Source organism: Ziziphus jujuba, chromosome 7 (assembly GCF_031755915.1).
Source record: "Ziziphus jujuba cultivar Dongzao chromosome 7, ASM3175591v1".
Lineage (NCBI taxonomy): Eukaryota > Viridiplantae > Streptophyta > Magnoliopsida > Rosales > Rhamnaceae > Ziziphus > Ziziphus jujuba.
In genome coordinates this window covers 16,541,641-16,559,770 of record NC_083385.1, presented here as the reverse complement: position 1 = coordinate 16,559,770, position 18,130 = coordinate 16,541,641, and the positions used below count along the sequence as shown (strand labels likewise).

Sequence of the window (18,130 nt, the reverse complement as noted above, 5' to 3'; positions counted from 1 at the left end):
TGTCTCCTGACCTCGAATGAAACTATCCATGGAATTGCGCCAGTTGATATGGCACCTTCTAAACTAATAATGAAATTTTCAAAAATTCAATTATTATTTTTCATATCTACGAATATAAAGATTAAATAATTTCTTTCAATTTTTACCCCCAAAAAAAAAAATTTTCTTTCAACTAAACTATCATCTTCAATTATATATACTTAGCTAATAATAGATATAAAGTAGACTCACCGAGTATTATCCAAAAGTAGATATGGTCAGTTTTTTATTTATTTTTTTTTTTTATTTTGATTAAAAAAGATATTCATTGCCAAAGCACAAAAGCCTCCAAAAAAGGAGGAATTACAGAGAAAGGCCCCCTCCAATAGAGTCGGTGGCCAAAATGTTCAAAAGGTCTCTTGGGAGAGAGACTAAGCAGCTAGAACAATCAAAGAGTAACTTCTCATGTAATGCTTTCTCTGTGAGAAAGTCTGCAACCTTATTAGAGGGTCTAGTGTTCCAAGAACAAGACCACGTGAGGCGAAAAGGGCCTTAAGAAGTATGAACTCATTCTTGGTAGACCAGACTGCATGAGTCCCAATCTCAATGTTTTGGGCCTATCCAAATGGGCAACTAGCCTATTACAATATATAACTCCACACCATGCAGAGGAAAGGAGAACTTTGGGCCTTAGTGGCATGGATCATCCTGATAACCAAAGGCTGGGCTCCCCATCTTCAAGATACATCTCAGGAAGCAAAACATCACTAAAAGAAAACAGAGACCATAAGAGGGTGTCCAAACGGCCTGCGTTACTGGAACTTCATGGACCCCCAAAAAGCTACTTCAGAATAGAAGAACCCAGGAGGAAGGAATTTGTAGAAAACCTACAGGTCCAGGAAGGCGTCGAGGGACAAGAGGAAGGTTCGGAACCGGTCACTGAATATGACTCTCTCTCATGCAGCTTGGATGCAGAGGCTACACTAGAATTAACTATGAGGTTGGAGGGCGAGTCAGGTCCCACAACAAAAGACACAGGAGTCAGAGAGATATACGAGACACCAAGAGAGAGAAGGAATACACAAACTCGAGAAGGAGGCAACAGCACTTGGTCTTGGAAAAGAGAAGCTAGACAAAGAACCCGAATTCCTCCAGAATCAAGCCAAAACAATGAAGGGGCTTCTAGTTCCTTTTCCAAACGCCATCTGGATTTTTAAATGGCGGAGGAGGCGGGCCTATACATGCCCCTCCCGCAGTCATGAATTTTATGGCATGAAACTGCAGGGGTCTAGGACAACAGGGAGTGTTACTTGTGCTCAAAAACTTGGTGAAAAACCATAACGCCTCATGTGTTTTTCTGTGTGAAACAAAAGGTGGTAAGGACTGGTTGGAGATGGTTTGCGGGAGCCTAGGATACCAGATGACAGAGATCATAGAAGCGAAAGGAAGTGCAGAGGGTCTCTGCTTAATTTGGACAGATGATTTTAACCTAAGAATTAGGTGGACTAGCGAGAGAGTGATCTGTGGAGACGTGCTCAATGCGTAAGGGAACCCAATTTGGAGCTTGCTTGCCTGCCATGGGCCTCCCTATAATGGAGAGAAGAAAAATTTTTGGACTTATTTGACTGAAATTGTTAACAATTTAAACAGGTCGTGGATTGTTTTTGGCAATCTCAATGAGGTGATTGATGGATTGGAGAAGTTTGGAGGACGTCCTATTTGAAGAAGAACTCTATACTTGAAAGATTTTATAAATGAAGTGGATGGTACTGATTTAAGTTATATTGGAGGTCGATACACTTGGGACAACCGACAGAATGGGCAAGCTCTTATCAGGGAAAGAATTGACAGGGCTATCGTAAGTAGAGATTGGTTTGCTGGCAATCCCCAGGCGCTGGTGGAACATCTTCATTTTGAAGAATCGGATCATTGTCCCATCCTGATCCGAACGGAGGGGGAAAAGAAGAAAGTGAGGAGACCGTTTAGATTCTTCAAGACTTGGACCTCTGACAAATCAAGCTCTTATGTCATAGATAAAGCTTGGAATGCCGACTCTCGCCCAGGAATGGACTGTCACAAACTGAGAAGGAGCATTCTCGAAACTTCCAAAGCTTTTAGAATTTGGAACAAGGAGATCTTTGGGCTTGTCGACAAGAAAATCTAGGCTTTAGAAGATGAGCTGAAAGTAATGCAAAAAGGGGACTCCAGAGACTTTGCCAAAGAATCGGTCATCCTGGATGAGCTGAGGACATATAGAAATAGATGGAAATCAATCCTACGTCAAAAGTCAAGAGAAGTGTGGCTAAAAGAAAGAGATAGGAATACCAGCTTTTTTCACACAAGTTTTTTAAACAGAAGGAAAAGGAACTCTATTTGTGCCATCAAGACAAATTAGGAGTAGATATGGCCAGTTGAAACAAGTGTTTGCACGATTCAAAGATTGCAAAAACACATTAATCTCCAGCTTTCCGATCCTTTGTTATTATACAAAAAGAAAATGTGTGATAACATGAGTCCACGTTTTCTTTCAGGAAAAAAAAGAGTCCACGTTTTCTATAAAATAAAAGAGCGAAAAAAATTTATATTCAAGTGGGACTTGGGCAGTTTCAAAGGTTGAACAGGGGGGACCCATCTGTGATTTAGTAAAATATCACGTCAATCAAACGGTAAAGGGTTACATATCATCTTTTATAGCTAGGATAGGGAAAGCAGGGGATTATAGCTACTAATATAATATTAAAAAAAAGGAGAATATAAAACATAAATAAATAAATAAAATTAAAAAACAGAAATTATCAGGTCTGCTCGTCGTTCTCGTCTGGTGGAATTTAGAGCGCTCTCTCTAACTTCTAAAACCTCATCCCTGCCTTTTGCCCTTTGAGGGCTTTGCTCTTCTGCGCCGCAACCCCACCAAACACTAACCTGAACCTGCGCCGAACCTAAGCTTCTTCTTCTTCTTCTTATTCTTCAAGCTTTGCTATCTCTATTCTCTCAACCAGCCTACCCCCATTCTTTGTCCACTAACGCGCTCACTGTAAGTTTTAATCCACTCCCTTCCTCTCTTTTTTTTCTCTTTACTTACATTTCACCCATTTTTCGTGGAAACTGTCGCCGATTTTTATCTACGGAAATTTGTTGTGCTTGTTATTTTTTTTATTTTTTATTTTTATTTTTTTGCTGTAGAACCGTAACGTATGGTTCTTTAAATCGACAATTTTGTTTGCTTAGGACGAAAAGGGAATTTTTTTTTTTTAAAAAAAATTCATGGCCAAATAGGGTTTAAATTTTATTGAGAAATGTTTATTTATTATTTTTTAGAATATTTTTGGGGAAATGCAATGATATTTGGGAGATATTCCGGAGAAATATCATTTTCCCCATTTGTCGGTGGTGATTATTATATGTGTTTCTGGTTGCAGAAAGTAATATATATTTAATGGCAATTCTACCTGCGGGAAGTACGGTGGTTGCTCAATGGGCAATTTGTCCTCAGCCTACGATCAAGTTCCGTGCCACTAATAAGTTGATGACCTCCCCATGCTGGTGAGCATTTTATTGATTGACTGCTGTATTTGTAGAAATGGGAGTGAAAAAGACATTATTGTAGCTAAAGGAAAAAAAATTTGAATATTTGTTTGTGTTGCCTTCTGTATGTCCTTATGGTTGTTTGGTTTAGCTGCAAGGAGGCCTATGAATGAGGGTTATATGTTCTTTCCATATTCTTCGTGGGATAATATTAGGACTGCTAATAATGATAAAAGAATCGTTTGCTGCTTGAATAAGTTGAGGAGACATATAGTTATGAAGACTGCTAGTGTGTTGGTTCACCGACCAACCTTTTTTTTTACTTTTGGCATGCTTTTGAAGTTTCGTAAACTCATTTAAACCAATGCGAGCACATTCTTTATTTTTATTTAATGACATGATAAGACATTCCTAATGTATTACTTCAAAGAATTAATAATATATTCTTGCCTTTATACATTGCCTTTATTTTCATTCATGGCAATTGATCTACTTACGCCAAAAGAAAGAAACTTAGGATGTGAGGGCTTTGCTTTAGTAGAGAAGAAGAAATATGGCTTACTGTAAAGGACAATGTCTTGGTCATACAAGTTCAGAGGGAGACTGACAAATGGGCAGGCTGGAAATTTTGGTTTATATAAATGTTTTTGAATCTTAAAATGGACCGGTTCATATTTATTTCAATCCTTATCAAAAATGATGATTGTATGGTGAATAGCATTGCCTGACCTCCCGTCTGCAAATATTGTATTCTAATACACTTCTTTATCTCTCATCCCTGCTATGGGAACCACTGACATCAAACTAACCAAACTTGAGCTTTTGGATGAGCTGATGAAAGTTAACCGGGAACCAAACTTTATATTACACATACAATTAACATTGAGTTTCATACTCCATGATAGATTTTTTTCCCCCGATTCACAAGCAGACCTTCACATGTGCCCTTTAAGATAAGCCAAGATTTCCCAACTAGCACAGGCCACAACATTGTAGTCAAAATATATGCCGTAACATGTATCATTTGTGAATATTGTATGATATGCTTTTTAACCAAAAGATGTGATAAATATTTATTTTGTGTGTAATTGTCATATATAGTTATAGCTGTTTATGGTATTCCCAAATAATCATTCGGGAAGCACAGACCAAGATTTTGTTTGCTGGATTCACAAGTGCACTTTCTCCTATGCCCCCTGAGAAAAGCCAAGATATTCCAGCTAGCACAGGCTACAAATAGTTGTCAAAATGTATTCCGTAACATGTATCATTTGTGAAATAAATTGTATCATGCATTGTGTAATGATTGTATATTTTAACATATGCCCCCTTAAAAAATGCCAAGAATTTTTTAGCTAGTACAGGGGACAACATATTTGTCAAAATTTATGTTTTTGACGTGTATTGTGTTTAAAATTAAGTGTATCGTGAATTTTTCGCATATTGTATGATATACTTTTTAACCATAATATGCTATAAATATGTATATTTTGTGTATTTGTCATAATATAGTTGTAATTGTTTATGGTGTTCCCAAAAAAGTCATTTGGGAAGCATAGGTCAAGCCCTGAATTGACAAGTTCACCTTCACATGTTCCCCCTAAGAAAAGCCAAGATATACCTGCCAGCACAGGCCACAACATAGTTGTCAAAAATAAATGTTGTAAAGTGTATTGTTGTGAAATAATGTGTATCATAATGTTCGCATATCGTACAATATGCTTTTAACATAGTATGCTATAAATTTCTACATATATATAAATATCTTCTTTGTATTTAACTATTTATCTTATATAGTTATAGCTGTTTAAGGTATTCCATAAAAAAATAAAAAAAAATAAAAATAAATAATAGAAAAAACATTTTCCTAATCCGTGTATGATATACATCTTAAAACATAGATAAAAACAACAATCATTAGGGTAAACTTTGAACATTGTTATTAGATCATAAAAGTCATAAAAACTTCCTAAACAACTAAATGTTCATTTTTTCAGTCATTAATTTCATTATTAATGGCATTGTAATCTCCATCCTTTAATGTTAATAGAGTTTCACTCTCTAATCTTTACCTAACAGCATAGATTTATACTGAACTTTGTCTGTTTACACAAATAGACATTTCAGTAAATTTGTGTGCATCTTACCAATCAATATTGTTAAAGGTATCATGTATAGAATATACGTTACAATTTCTGATATGTGTAAGATACTTATCATTTTTGGTCTGTAGCAATATGCTTTGTAGGTATCCTATCATGTATTGTCAGATACTAACAACTATGGGCCACAATACTGTCATTGAATCTCATATTGTTTGTTATTTTATATATTCGTTATTCATTGCTATCATACATTTTTAGGTATTTAAATATGTTAAACATAGTTTGTTGTTTGTCATCTTGTTGGCAGTGTTGCAAGCAGAATAAATTATTTGGGGGCACCAAGTTCAAGCTTATTTTCTGGGGAATCCCTTCGTGCTCTGTCATCAGTAGGATCATCTCAAACTTCACATTACCGTAGAGGAGCAAGGTTCATGGTTAGAGCAGATAGTGTAAGTCTAACTTTCACTTGCATGACAGTGTTATTGAATGCATTGAATGTTTACTGGCTGTTTCCGCACTAAAAGTTAAGTTACTAATTTCTTTCTGTTTCCAGGATTATTATTCTGTCCTTGGCGTGTCAAAAAATGCCAGTAAAGCTGAAATTAAAAGTGGTATCTACCGTTCTTTTTCCTTTTCAATCTGTTAGCCGTTTCTGTTTTATGCTTGTGGTGTCCTGCTTTTTGTGTTCTCTTTTTCTAAGTTGATAATTTATCTTTGTAACATGTTTTATGAATCGATATGCAACTCTATGGCTTGTCTATAGTCTGTAAAGTAACTCGTCTTCTCTTTTCTTCTATAGTTATCATGCAAGCATTGTATTTTTTTTGTTTTTGTGATTGTTTGGTATTTGTATGGACTTTTAAAACTGACATAATATGGATGTATTATGCAATTTAGATTTGAATAGTTTAACATGATTTTTGGATTCTTCATGACGGAACTCTATGATGCAAACTACAGCCTATCCATATTTTAAACTACAATGGGTTATAATAATAAAGGTATCACGCTATCATCTCTTTTGCATCACATGCATTTACAAGCACAGACTTATTGATAGCAGTTTTGCTAGGTCATTCCTTGAGAGATCCTTAAAGTCGAGCAGTAGGTAATGTAAGTGTAAATTTTTTTGGCAATATTTTGGAAAAATCCAACATGTTTTCTTTTACCGACCATTCTGTGTTGGCACCTTCAATTTTATGAAATAACTGGCCAAAAATTCGATGATATCATCAGTTTTTCAACATTGCTTGTTACTATTATCTTGTGGAGCTTTTAGTAAATTCAAATATGCCTTTCGTTTTTGCCCCAGCATTAAATACTAAATACATCTCAATTTTTTTTCGATATAACTTTTCATTTTTCAGTTAAATTCGTCCTGCCACCCTTTTGATGAATGATGCAATGAAGTGACCATTACATTTGTTGAGAAAATATAATGTCCTAAAATTTGATTTTATGCCATTTCCTCTCTGAATAAATATGTGATCAAACATCACTGGTTTTGCCATGGCATGGGAGCCTAATTAGTGGAGCTTCATTTGGGGAATTAAGGATAAATTGGACTATTCATATGCTTCTATGGAAATTTTATATTAAATTGCCATCCTAATGAAGACCTTTCTTTGTAAAACCAAAGACGAGCATTGGATCCAAATTCTGCCGCTGTGAAGAAGCATCCAAAAGTGGATTGATGGCTCAATCAAATAAGTAGTCATAGAATTTGTGTGGTTATGAATCGCTATTGTGAAGTAATGATTTGTATTAACTAGTTTGTTAATTTCAAGATTGCCTATTATCTTTGTTTTTTTCTGTTAATATTGTCTTTAGTTGATTAATATTGTTATTCTCTTATTTACATTTTCTTTTCAGCTTATCGGAAGCTTGCGAGGAATTATCATCCAGATGTAAACAAGTGAGTTAATTACCCAGTTTTTATTGAGTAATAGTGTTGTGAAAGGATGAAAATGTCAATATGGGTGGAAATATTAGTGGTCCAAACATGGATTTGTTGATAGTGATTTGATACACAATATCAGTGGAAATTATGGAAACTAGGGATATTACCTCATAAAATGAACTTTAATGTAAATTAAGAAATGCTAAAAATCGACATTGAATCAATTAAGCTGATTTTCTTAATAAAGTAAGATATCTATAACAAATAGAATGTCTATAGTTAATAATCAAACATCTTGCTAAAACTTATCACAAGTAAATTTGTGTAAACTACTTGATTGAATCGAATGTTGTTAGTGAAAGAGAGTATTACCGAGTATTAAAATTGTTACTTGAAATCGTTTCCAAAAAACCAGCAGCCAATTGCTATTCTGGGTATACTCAAAATTAGCCTAGTATCTGTCAGTGTTGTACTGATTACTGATAATACCTGTACATATTGACGACATTATGAGAAAATTAAGCTGTAGCTAAACAATATTGACAGAAACTAACCCTTTCATAGTTCACAAAATGTCCTAAAATTCTTAATTAAGAACTTCATTGGAACAACTAGGTAAACCAAAACCTCAAGAACTGGTTAGTGCGATTACCAGGAACTGGAGCCTTGATCCACTGTGTGAGACCCTCCATTGTTTGACTTATTAGCTATTTAAATCTGTCACTCCATTACCTGAATGTGTCAAAGATTTATCAGGTGGATTAGGATAAATAGAACATAGAAGGCACTTCCATCATTCCTTATCCCAATACATGAAATGGACTTAGAGAAGGAGAACTTACTAACTATTTGCTTCATGGCCCTTAAAGGAGGGTAAACTTTCGGAAAAATCTGGTTTAGCAACAGCTTAACCTTTTACTGAAATCATATGCTTGTCATGGGACTTCTTAAATGAAACAAAAATGGGGCTGAGATAATATGGAAAGAAGATGGTGTAGATTAATATAGTTGCAGTCTATTTGCCATATTATTTATGTAACATAGAAAGTATAAATAACATTTCTGGCACTCTTATTTATACTTTTATCTTTCTATTTGTTCTTCCTTTTTCTCTTTGATTTAGCATTACTTAATGCAAAAACCTTTTTGGACAAAGCTACATGTTTCTCATTTTGCAAGAATTATACTATTCTATGTTGCAGAGAGCCAGATGCAGAAACAAAGTTCAAAGAAATTAGCAATGCATATGAGGTAAAAGAATGGATGAATGACTTATGTTTTTAGATGGTGGCAGTTTTTATTATAATCTGCATGCTTAATCTTATAAAAATAAAATAAAATGCTTTGTAGGTCCTCTCTGATGATGAAAAACGATCCATATACGACAGATATGGAGAAGCTGGACTAAAAGGTGCTGGTGTAGGCATGGGGGTAAGTATTTATTTGATCATGACGAGGAAAACCAATCTTTTTCTTATTAATTTTCTTTTCTTATCACTTCTGCTCTCTTACATGGAATAATCTTTAATTGTATCAGGATTTCAGCAATCCTTTTGATCTGTTTGAATCACTTTTTGAGGGCATGGGTGGTATGGGTGGGATGGGTGGGATGGGTGGTATGGGTGGAAGAGGATCTCGGACTAGAGCAGTTGATGGCCAGGATGAATATTACAATCTAGTTTTAAACTTCAAAGAAGCAGTTTTTGGGGTTGAAAAAGAGATCGAAATAAGTCGTCTAGAGAGCTGTGGAACATGCAATGGTTCGGGTGCCAAACCAGGGACCAAACCATCCAGATGTAGTACCTGTGGTGGGCAAGGTCAGGTTATCTCATCAGCAAGGACCCCATTAGGTGTCTTCCAGCAGGTTACAACATGCTCTTCATGTGCTGGGACTGGGGAAACGTCCACTCCATGTAATACATGTTCCGGTGATGGTCGGGTGAGGAGGACAAAGCGAATAAGTCTGAAAGTTCCTGCCGGTGTGGACTCTGGTAGCCGTTTAAGAGTCCGAAATGAAGGTAATGCTGGGAGACGAGGTGGGTCTCCTGGTGATCTCTTTGTCATTATTGAAGTTATCCCGGACCCTATTCTTAAACGTGATGACACCAACATCTTGTATACCTGCAAAGTGTCTTATATTGATGCGATTTTGGGGACTACAATTAAGGTTCCAACAGTGGATGGAATGGTTGATTTGAAGATCCCAGCTGGTACTCAGCCAAACACAACCCTTGTGATGGCAAAGAAAGGTGTTCCTCTTCTGAATAAAAATAATATAAGGGGCGATCAGCTGGTCCGCGTGCAGGTTGAGATCCCAAAACGATTAAGCAGTGATGAAAGGAAGCTAATTGAAGAACTTGCAGACCTAAGCAAGGGCAAGGCTGCAAGCCGGAGATAGGTGTTGGTTTTGTCATCTATAGATCCAATCTTTTCTCTTCTTCCTTTACCGGCGTCTTTTTTGGTGACATCCATGCACATTGAAGAACAATGATAGTTTGGCAACAGATGAACTATTAGTGGGGGAAGCAAATGTTTATAGTCGTAGGTAAAAATTATCATGTGATAATTGTCACCTTGAATGAAAGCACTAGAAGGGAATGCAGAAGGTGAAAAAATTAAGTGTCCTCCAAATATACTGTATTAAAACTTAAAAGTACATCATTAATTATTCTTTTGGGGTTGAACTAAATTTATACCATGTATTTTGCTCTCATAAAAAATTTTGACAATTTTGTGTTGTACCAGAAATTCATCTTAGAGCTTATCCAATTTTTGCAGTTGTTCATTTAATCAGTAGAATTTGATGCATTTGGCCATCCGAAATGAATCAGGGAGTAGTGGCTCTGTTGTGACCTGGAATTGGACCTTGGCTTAAACTTCTATTGCTGGGACAATATGAGTGAATATGTAACACGTCCAATGTGCCTATTTCTCCAGAAATTCTGGTGGTTGTTTAGCCATGTGTTTGGCAATCATTATATGGCAAGGTTTTGATAGTCGAAGTAACTATATTCCTCTCATTTTCCGTGATGTGAACTAGTCAGCTTGAGATTGACGTGACTGTAGAGTTTTCAGTGCAATTCCAGTCGACTAACTCAACCCTGAGTTGCTTCATACCAGAACATGGGGATGATTTGCTTTGGAACATCCCTTTGCTGGTTCATTTCTACAGAAATTTATTTTCAAAAATTTATATTATATATATTCTGGCAGTTTGTTTTTAATTTTGAAACCTAATGTATATTTGTGTCATGGGTAACTGAATAGTTTTACCAACTAAAAGTAAAATAATAATAAAAAATAAAAATAAAAATTTGGATAATGGGGTGAGAGAGGCTCGAACTCTCGACCTCAGGATAACTCAGAAGCTATGAGACCTACGCGCTAGCCAACTGCGCCACCACCCCATTTGGCGTTTACACATTAATCCTTAATATTAATCATCAAATAATTTCCAAGTGCTTTTTTATTTTTAATTATCGAATGTATCTATGTATCAATCATTAAAACCAAGAGGGCTATCTAAGAGGTGAACCACATTGGCTACTCATAGTTTAGTACATCAATATCTAAAGTATTAAGGTTTAAAATTCCATTTTAAAAGGCTAATTTAATAAGAAAAATAACTCAACCCTCTTATATACATTTTAAAATCCTTATGTTTAGTTAATGTCATCCCATCAAGTGCTTTCCAGCATCCTATGTTGACTTATCGCGTCACTGGGAGTTTCTTGGCATAGCCTCCTCCATGTGGAAGGATGGCATGGAGATCCCTATGGCCACACCATCTCAACATAAAATTTTTGTCATTAATTTTCAACCACCATCATGGAGTTTCTTTTCACCATTAATGTTCACCATATGGGGCCATCATTGCTCGATTCACCTCAAATTCCATCTTATGCATACACATGGACATGTTTGGATCCCGGCTCTAATGCCATTTGCTAAGACTTGAGGTTCTACCTTAAAAGGTTAATCAAAGTCCATCTGATAATCTATCATGTTGAATCATGTTCGTCATATCATATCATATTTAGGTCAAATTTAGTTAATCCATACTTTCATATAGAAATAGTAAACTGAAGCCATTTGTTAAATTATCGTATAACATATAATCTAATCAATTAACTTGTTAAGTTTATATAAATTTAAAAATTGAAATTTGACTTAAATTTCAAATAATAAAATTATTTTTTATTTTTTAAATATTGCAAATTGACCCTTTTTTATTTTTTAGATTTTAAAAAAAAATTAATTGAAAAATTATGAATCAATACATGTTTAAATAATAAACTAAATTCTTTAATATTATAAAATTTGCATAATTACAAAAATATATCTCTTTGCAAATTATTGTATAGTTCATGTCATATGAGATTTAGCCAACCTAAAACTTCATAGGAAGAGTACCTAAGCCTCTTATATACCGTTTAGAAACTTTATGTTTAATCAATGTAAAAATATAAGGCATATTTCTAGTGCTTCTTGGAGAACTATTTCCTCCTCTAATATACTGTTGTATTCTATGTATGTGGAACCCATCCATGTATTAGAGGAGGTAGTAACACCCCTGCAAGTATGGACCCTAACAATGTATTAGGGGAGGGAGTAGTACATCAATGTACTAGAGGAGGGAATAATACCTTCACAAATATGGAGCCCACTAATGTATTAGAGAAGGGAGTAGTGCTCCCAAAAGTAAGATTTTTTCCACCATCTAATGCAAAAAGATCATATACAAATATTTTCATTTTCTCTTAATCAATACTACAATTTGATAGCCGGATAAAGATGATTTATTCATTACTATTTTATAGTTATTAATCAATGTACATAGTCTTATTATGAATTTGTATATTTACCCTATATTATTATGAACATTTATTAATTAGATGATGTTTGGAAGTATGCGAACAAAGTTTATATGTTCAGCAATTTGCAACTAAATATTTGTAAAAATGTGTAAAATCATATAAGCAAACATATTCAAAGATGTTCAAGAACATAAAACAAACACCCCTAATAGATTCATTTTTTGGGGCTGTTCAATAGTATGATACCAAATGTCTCTAGGAATATTTGGTTGAGCGCATCTAAGCATTTTTGGTATATGTTCGGCTAACCAGGGCTGAACATGCCTCTGATCTCCATACAATTAATATACAACCCAAACTAATCATCTCAAATGAATCTCAGACATGTCAACATAGTCCTAACTGGAAGGGAAAAAAAAAAAAAGAAAAAAAAAAGCGAAGAAATGTTGCTAGGCTGGTGGATTTTTACCAAGCTATTAAAAAATGAAAAAAAAAAAAATCATTCCTTAGGGCTTAGTTTATTTTATATATATATGCGTAAAAACATTATCAGTTTAGTGAAATGAAATAATTGTTAATAACGTAGAAAGAGATGACTATCAGCTTTGTGGAGGATAATACTAATATTGGTTCGATTTCTTTCAGTGTTCAGTTGATGAGTAAGCGAAAAAGATTTATTGTGATTGGGGATTTAATGGAAGTGAACATTATACAAAGTTTTTTTTTTAATAAAATATATATATTATATAGGCAAAATTTTATTTAGACACTTTTAGTTTTATATTAATTATAATTAGATCCATGCTTTTGAAAAATCAAACTCAAAACCCATCTATCAATTTTTTTCAGTTAAAAAATTATACGTTTAACAATGATAAAACTGGAAAAATCGGATATCTAATAAAAATTTACCTATATATATATATATATATATCTTATTAGTAGTGTATACCAGATGTAGACGAGGTTTAAGCAAATATTTTAAAATTGTGAAAAAGAACTTCTTATAAATAAAACAAGTAGCATTTATATGCTTAGCCCAATACTAAAAACTACTTAGAGTATGTCTCTAGTTCTAAGGTTCTAAATCTTGACCTAGGTAAAGAATCTCCAGCCCAATTCGAAAATATGTATATATATATATATATATATATTTCAACTCATGATTAACACACAAAGTAAGATTTGCCTCCATATATCTATATATATATATATGCAAAGAGGCTAGTATGTGGATCGACCGCATGGGTTATATGTGGACCAAACCTGTGATGAAATTTCCTGCCCTTCGATTTGCACTGCTGGCATCTACAGCCCAACTTCAAAGCAACTCTCACGTGAGAATGGCTGGCCAAATTTCCCCTGAACCCTTCCCGTTCACATTCCCGCTCTCACCAGCTCGAAAGGACTTTGCCAAAATTCCCATTCGCACCAGCAGTAACCAGCCAAAATTCCCAATCGCACCAGCAGCAACCAGCATTGCCATCCTTGCAAACCCACCAGATCGCACCACCATTGCCACAACATTGCCATCTTGCAAACGCACCTGCTCGCACCACGATTGCCACCCTTCTCTGTACCCACCAGCTCATAATCTTCTACTCTGCATGTCTATATTCTGGTTCTTCGTATCTGTGAGTGAGTGAGTTTATGTTTTGTAATTTTTTTTTCATTCTGTTTTTTATGTTGGTGATTTTATGTAATCATGCATAATTGAAATTGTTAAATGTGGGATTGTGATTTGGGTTGAGAAATAACTTGAACGAAGGCCAATCTTCATGATGATTTTTGAAAATTTAGAAAATGATACTTTTCGCAGAAAAAGCATGAATGTATGCATGTTGTTTTTCTTTCCTGGTGTATAAATACCACTGTTCATGCATACTGTTCACGCATACTGTTCATTGTGTAATAATCAATTCACTTAGTCTATCATAATAATAACACGAAAGAGATATTTACACAACTTGTTTTTGGAGTATACGAATGGCCAATCCATGCATGCTATACAAGAGAAAATAAGTTTGTTATAATTGGAATACAAAGTAATTCTATTTTGTAATTCCTATATCTACACACACACACACATAAAGACATATGTATATATATATATATATATATCCTTGAATAAGAACTTTAAATAATTATAATCCCCTTAATATGCATGAAACATAGAGTTAATAGATTAAATTGATATCATTTCTTTTTATTTTTATTCTTTTAATAGCCTTTGCGTAGATTTGTTAACCTCTCATTGATTAAAGAGTTATGTATCAATATTTTTGTTTCCCTTTATCTAGCAAAGATGTAATTATTTCATTGTTTTGCAACTTATATTTTTCATTTTTATATGTACTATTAACTTTTTTGAACCCCATGATTCAGATTTATTTATTTATTTATTTTTTTTGTTGATGCACGCATATTTGTTTCTTTCATTATAGGGTGTGCTGGATCAGCAACCATAATGCAAACTTGGCAGATTTTGGCTGAAATGCCTTTATTTTTGCAATATTTTTCTCTTCTATTTAGAAACTAAACTTTCTTAAAATAAAAGATATTACCACCTCCCATGATGGTTTTGCTTTGCCATCTACCAGGTTACAAATTGATCAATAGGAAGCTGGTTTGAGTGTAGAATAGTTGGAAGCAAATTTAGATTGGAAACATGAGTGTAAAACAGTTGGAAGCAAATTCAGATTGTAGACGAGTTGAAGACATATCCTTGTTGTCACATTCAAAATCCGTGGATGACGTTTACATTTCCCAAGTGGCCTAAAACTGCAAACCAAAGGTTGGACAAGAGTTTGAATCGATAGATGGGGCACATGAGTTCTACATTAAATATGCAAAAGAGGCGGGGTTTAGTGTTCGTAGCAATTCGACTAAGAGATGTAAAGGTGTGAAAGAAGTTGTCAGGAAACAATTTGTGTGTTTTAAGGAAGGAGTATCTTCTATAAAGGACGATGAGAGAAAAAGGTGTCGGGGGATGACAAGAGAAAATTGTAAAGCTAAACTTGCTGTGGTTAGGTCAAAAACGGGAAAATTTGTCATCACTGTATTTGTTGAAGAACATAGTCATCCATTATCAACCCCTCGAAGAGTGCATTTATTGAGATCACATCGTAGTGTGTCTGAAGCCAAGAAGTCATTAACTTTGCAGTTTTCAGCAGCAAATGTGCCAACTCATCAACAAATAAGCATTCTTGAATTTGAAGCTGGAGGTATAGAGAATATTGGATGTACAAAGAAGGATATATATAACCATGAAGCTAAGGTGTGGAATGAATTAAGAGGACAAGATGCAGAACTTTTAAAGGAATATTTCCTAACCGAGCAAGAAAAGGATCCATGCTTCTTTTTTAAAATAGATGTAGATGATGATGGTAAATTGAAGCGTTGTTTTTGGGCTGATTCGGTGTCTAGAAGAGCTTATGGATGTTTTGGTGATGTAGTTGTATTTGATACAACTTACAACACTAATCAATATGGTATGATATTTGCACCCTTGGTAGGGGTGAACAATCATGGTCAAACGGTGCTTTTTGCATGTGCCTTTTTAAGTGATGAAAAAACGGAATCATTTGTTTGGTTGTTTGAGCTATTAAAGGATAGCATGCCGACGAACAACCCAAAATGATCATTACCGATCAATATCCTGCAATAACAAAGGCTATAGTTCAAAGCTTACCGAATACATTTCATAGGTATTGTAGTTGGCACATGCTTGAGAAGTTCTCTACGTATTTAAATGCGATCACCTATAGAGATTTTTATAAGGACTTCCAACAATGCATTTGGGAATCAGAATGCCCTGAAGAGTTTGAAAGAAAATGGGTGACTACCATCGAGAAGGCAAGCCTAAATAACACTGATTGGTTAAAATCAATATTTGAGCTACGTTCAAGATGGGTGCCTGCATATGTTAACCATATATTCTCAGCTGGAATGTCAAGTAGCCAACGTGCGGAAAGCTCCCATGCATTTTTCAAGAAATATGTTTCGAAGAGAAACTTATTGATGGATTTCATACTTCGATTTAATAGCGCTTGCACAGCAACATCACGAAGAATTAGGGGCTGATCACGTTGATATTAATGAGAAGCTTGTTTTAAAATTGCCATTGGAAATGGAAAAGCAAATGGCTAAGATTTACACACGCAAGATTTTTCTTAAGTTTCAAGATGAGTTGTGGAATAGCTTAGTAATAATGCCACAATTTGTTCGTGACAATGCTACACACAAAATGTATGTGGTCGAGAGTAGTCCAAAAGAACGTGTTCGTAGAGTGCGGGAAATTGCTTATGATAAAGAATTGGACTTTGCATCTTGTACATGTAAGAAGTTTGAGAGTGAAGGACTTCCCTGTAGACATATCTTGGCATTCTTGAGACTGTTTGGTAACATTCCTTTGCCAAATCAATATATAATGAAAAGGTGGACTAGAGGTGCAAAATGTCAAATAATAACCGATAAGCAAGGTGTTGAGATAGGTGGACAGCGTAGTTCAATGTTGACTTGGCGAGCTAAACTATTCCAACTTGCTTCGGAAGTCATTGATAAAGCCATAATATATGAAGAGGCAAGTGTAGGCATTTCTGAAAAAGGTAGCACTGCTCATGACTATGAGGCTTTGAAAAACCCATCTGCTGTGAGGGTAAAGGGATGCGGACAAAGATTAAAAAGGGGAAAGGAGAAGGCAACAGATGCCGCAAAGTATAGAGGTCGACGTTGCAATGGATGTGGAAAAATTGGGCAATCGCACGATAAAAGAAACTGTCCACTCCTCAACAATCCGTAAGAAAATAATACATTTACTATTTATTATTCTTATGCAATTTGTATGATCATACTTTGTACAAACCATGTTGCTCATCTATATAGGTTCTCACAAAATGAGGAAAGTCCTCAGCACGCCTCGGAATATGATTCTAAAGCTGATAGTTTTTCTTCCACAGGTATGAAACTAAGTGGTATCGTATGGTCTCGATATTTTATTGAAGTAACATGTTGCTAATCTAAGGACGTGCTGGACTTTGGCAGGTCTGCATGAGACAATGAAAGGATGACCTATCTTGCAACAATTTGGGAGAAGAAGTTGTTTTTTTATTTTGGTGTGCTTGTCTGGGATTTTCTATCTTATAGCAAGCACTATCAGCTGACTATATAAAATAGAGATGTGTTTTGATTATTGGATTGAATGTATACTGGTTTTGCCGTATATTCACGTGCTACCCTTTATGTTTGGAACGTTTAATTTCTGTACATCATGATAAAAGAAGAGAAGAGCAGCCATTTTTGCAACAGATTATCTTCTTCCACATACCACTGCCATTTTGCTCTACTTCAATATTCTAATCTGTCATGTTATTGATTTACTTCTAAAATGCCACATTGTACTTCACCACCTTAGTTTATTTGTTAGAAAATTTATTGGCCTGTTTATTTCATCTTTCTCATGTTTTCTCTATGCCTGTTTATTGGATTTATGCTTATTAGGAATTTTCTGGCCTCTACTTAGGTGTGTTTGTCAATGGATAGATTGGCATCTCAAAAAAAGATCTAAAAAGTCCTAAGCTAGATGAAGCACACAGAAATATCCTATGGGACATTAATAATCGAAACGAAAAAGGAAAGTGCTTTAAGGAATAGAATGCTCAATGCTGTGGTAAATTCTGCATAGAACAAAAAGCTGATATTTTGTGCGTTGGTTTTGTAGAAAACTAGATTATTTTCATGGGATTCTGTCATTGGTTGGTATATTTATTAACTAGGATAAAAAAGCCATAGTACAAACTAGTACA

General features: G+C 34.8%; 2 protein-coding genes and 1 non-coding gene across 3 annotated transcripts; 2 read left to right on the top strand and 1 right to left on the bottom strand.

Annotated features, from left to right (window-relative positions):
* The first annotated feature begins 2,787 nt into the window (after positions 1–2,787).
* LOC107425317 (chaperone protein dnaJ A6, chloroplastic) lies at positions 2,788–10,299 on the top strand. Its single transcript, XM_016035305.4, has 8 exons — positions 2,788–3,013; positions 3,399–3,522; positions 5,917–6,058; positions 6,163–6,220; positions 7,482–7,524; positions 8,712–8,760; positions 8,860–8,940; positions 9,047–10,299. Exons 2-8 carry the CDS (start codon positions 3,416–3,418, stop codon positions 9,905–9,907), a joined length of 1,341 nt encoding a protein of 446 aa, XP_015890791.2. The 5' UTR covers positions 2,788–3,013; positions 3,399–3,415; the 3' UTR covers positions 9,908–10,299.
* A 532-nt stretch (positions 10,300–10,831) lies between these two features.
* On the bottom strand, positions 10,832–10,916 carry TRNAM-CAU (transfer RNA methionine (anticodon CAU)). Its single transcript is given in 2 exon segments — positions 10,832–10,867; positions 10,879–10,916. It is a non-coding gene; the product is annotated as a tRNA-Met (tRNA).
* Positions 10,917–13,570: 2,654 nt separating this feature from the next.
* LOC132804478 (protein FAR1-RELATED SEQUENCE 5-like) lies at positions 13,571–16,409 on the top strand. The gene is made up of 3 exons (XM_060818884.1): positions 13,571–13,960; positions 15,121–15,917; positions 16,034–16,409. The coding sequence occupies exons 1-3, from the start codon at positions 13,571–13,573 to the stop codon at positions 16,407–16,409; spliced, it is 1,563 nt and encodes a 520-aa protein (XP_060674867.1).
* Positions 16,410–18,130: the final 1,721 nt, after the last annotated feature.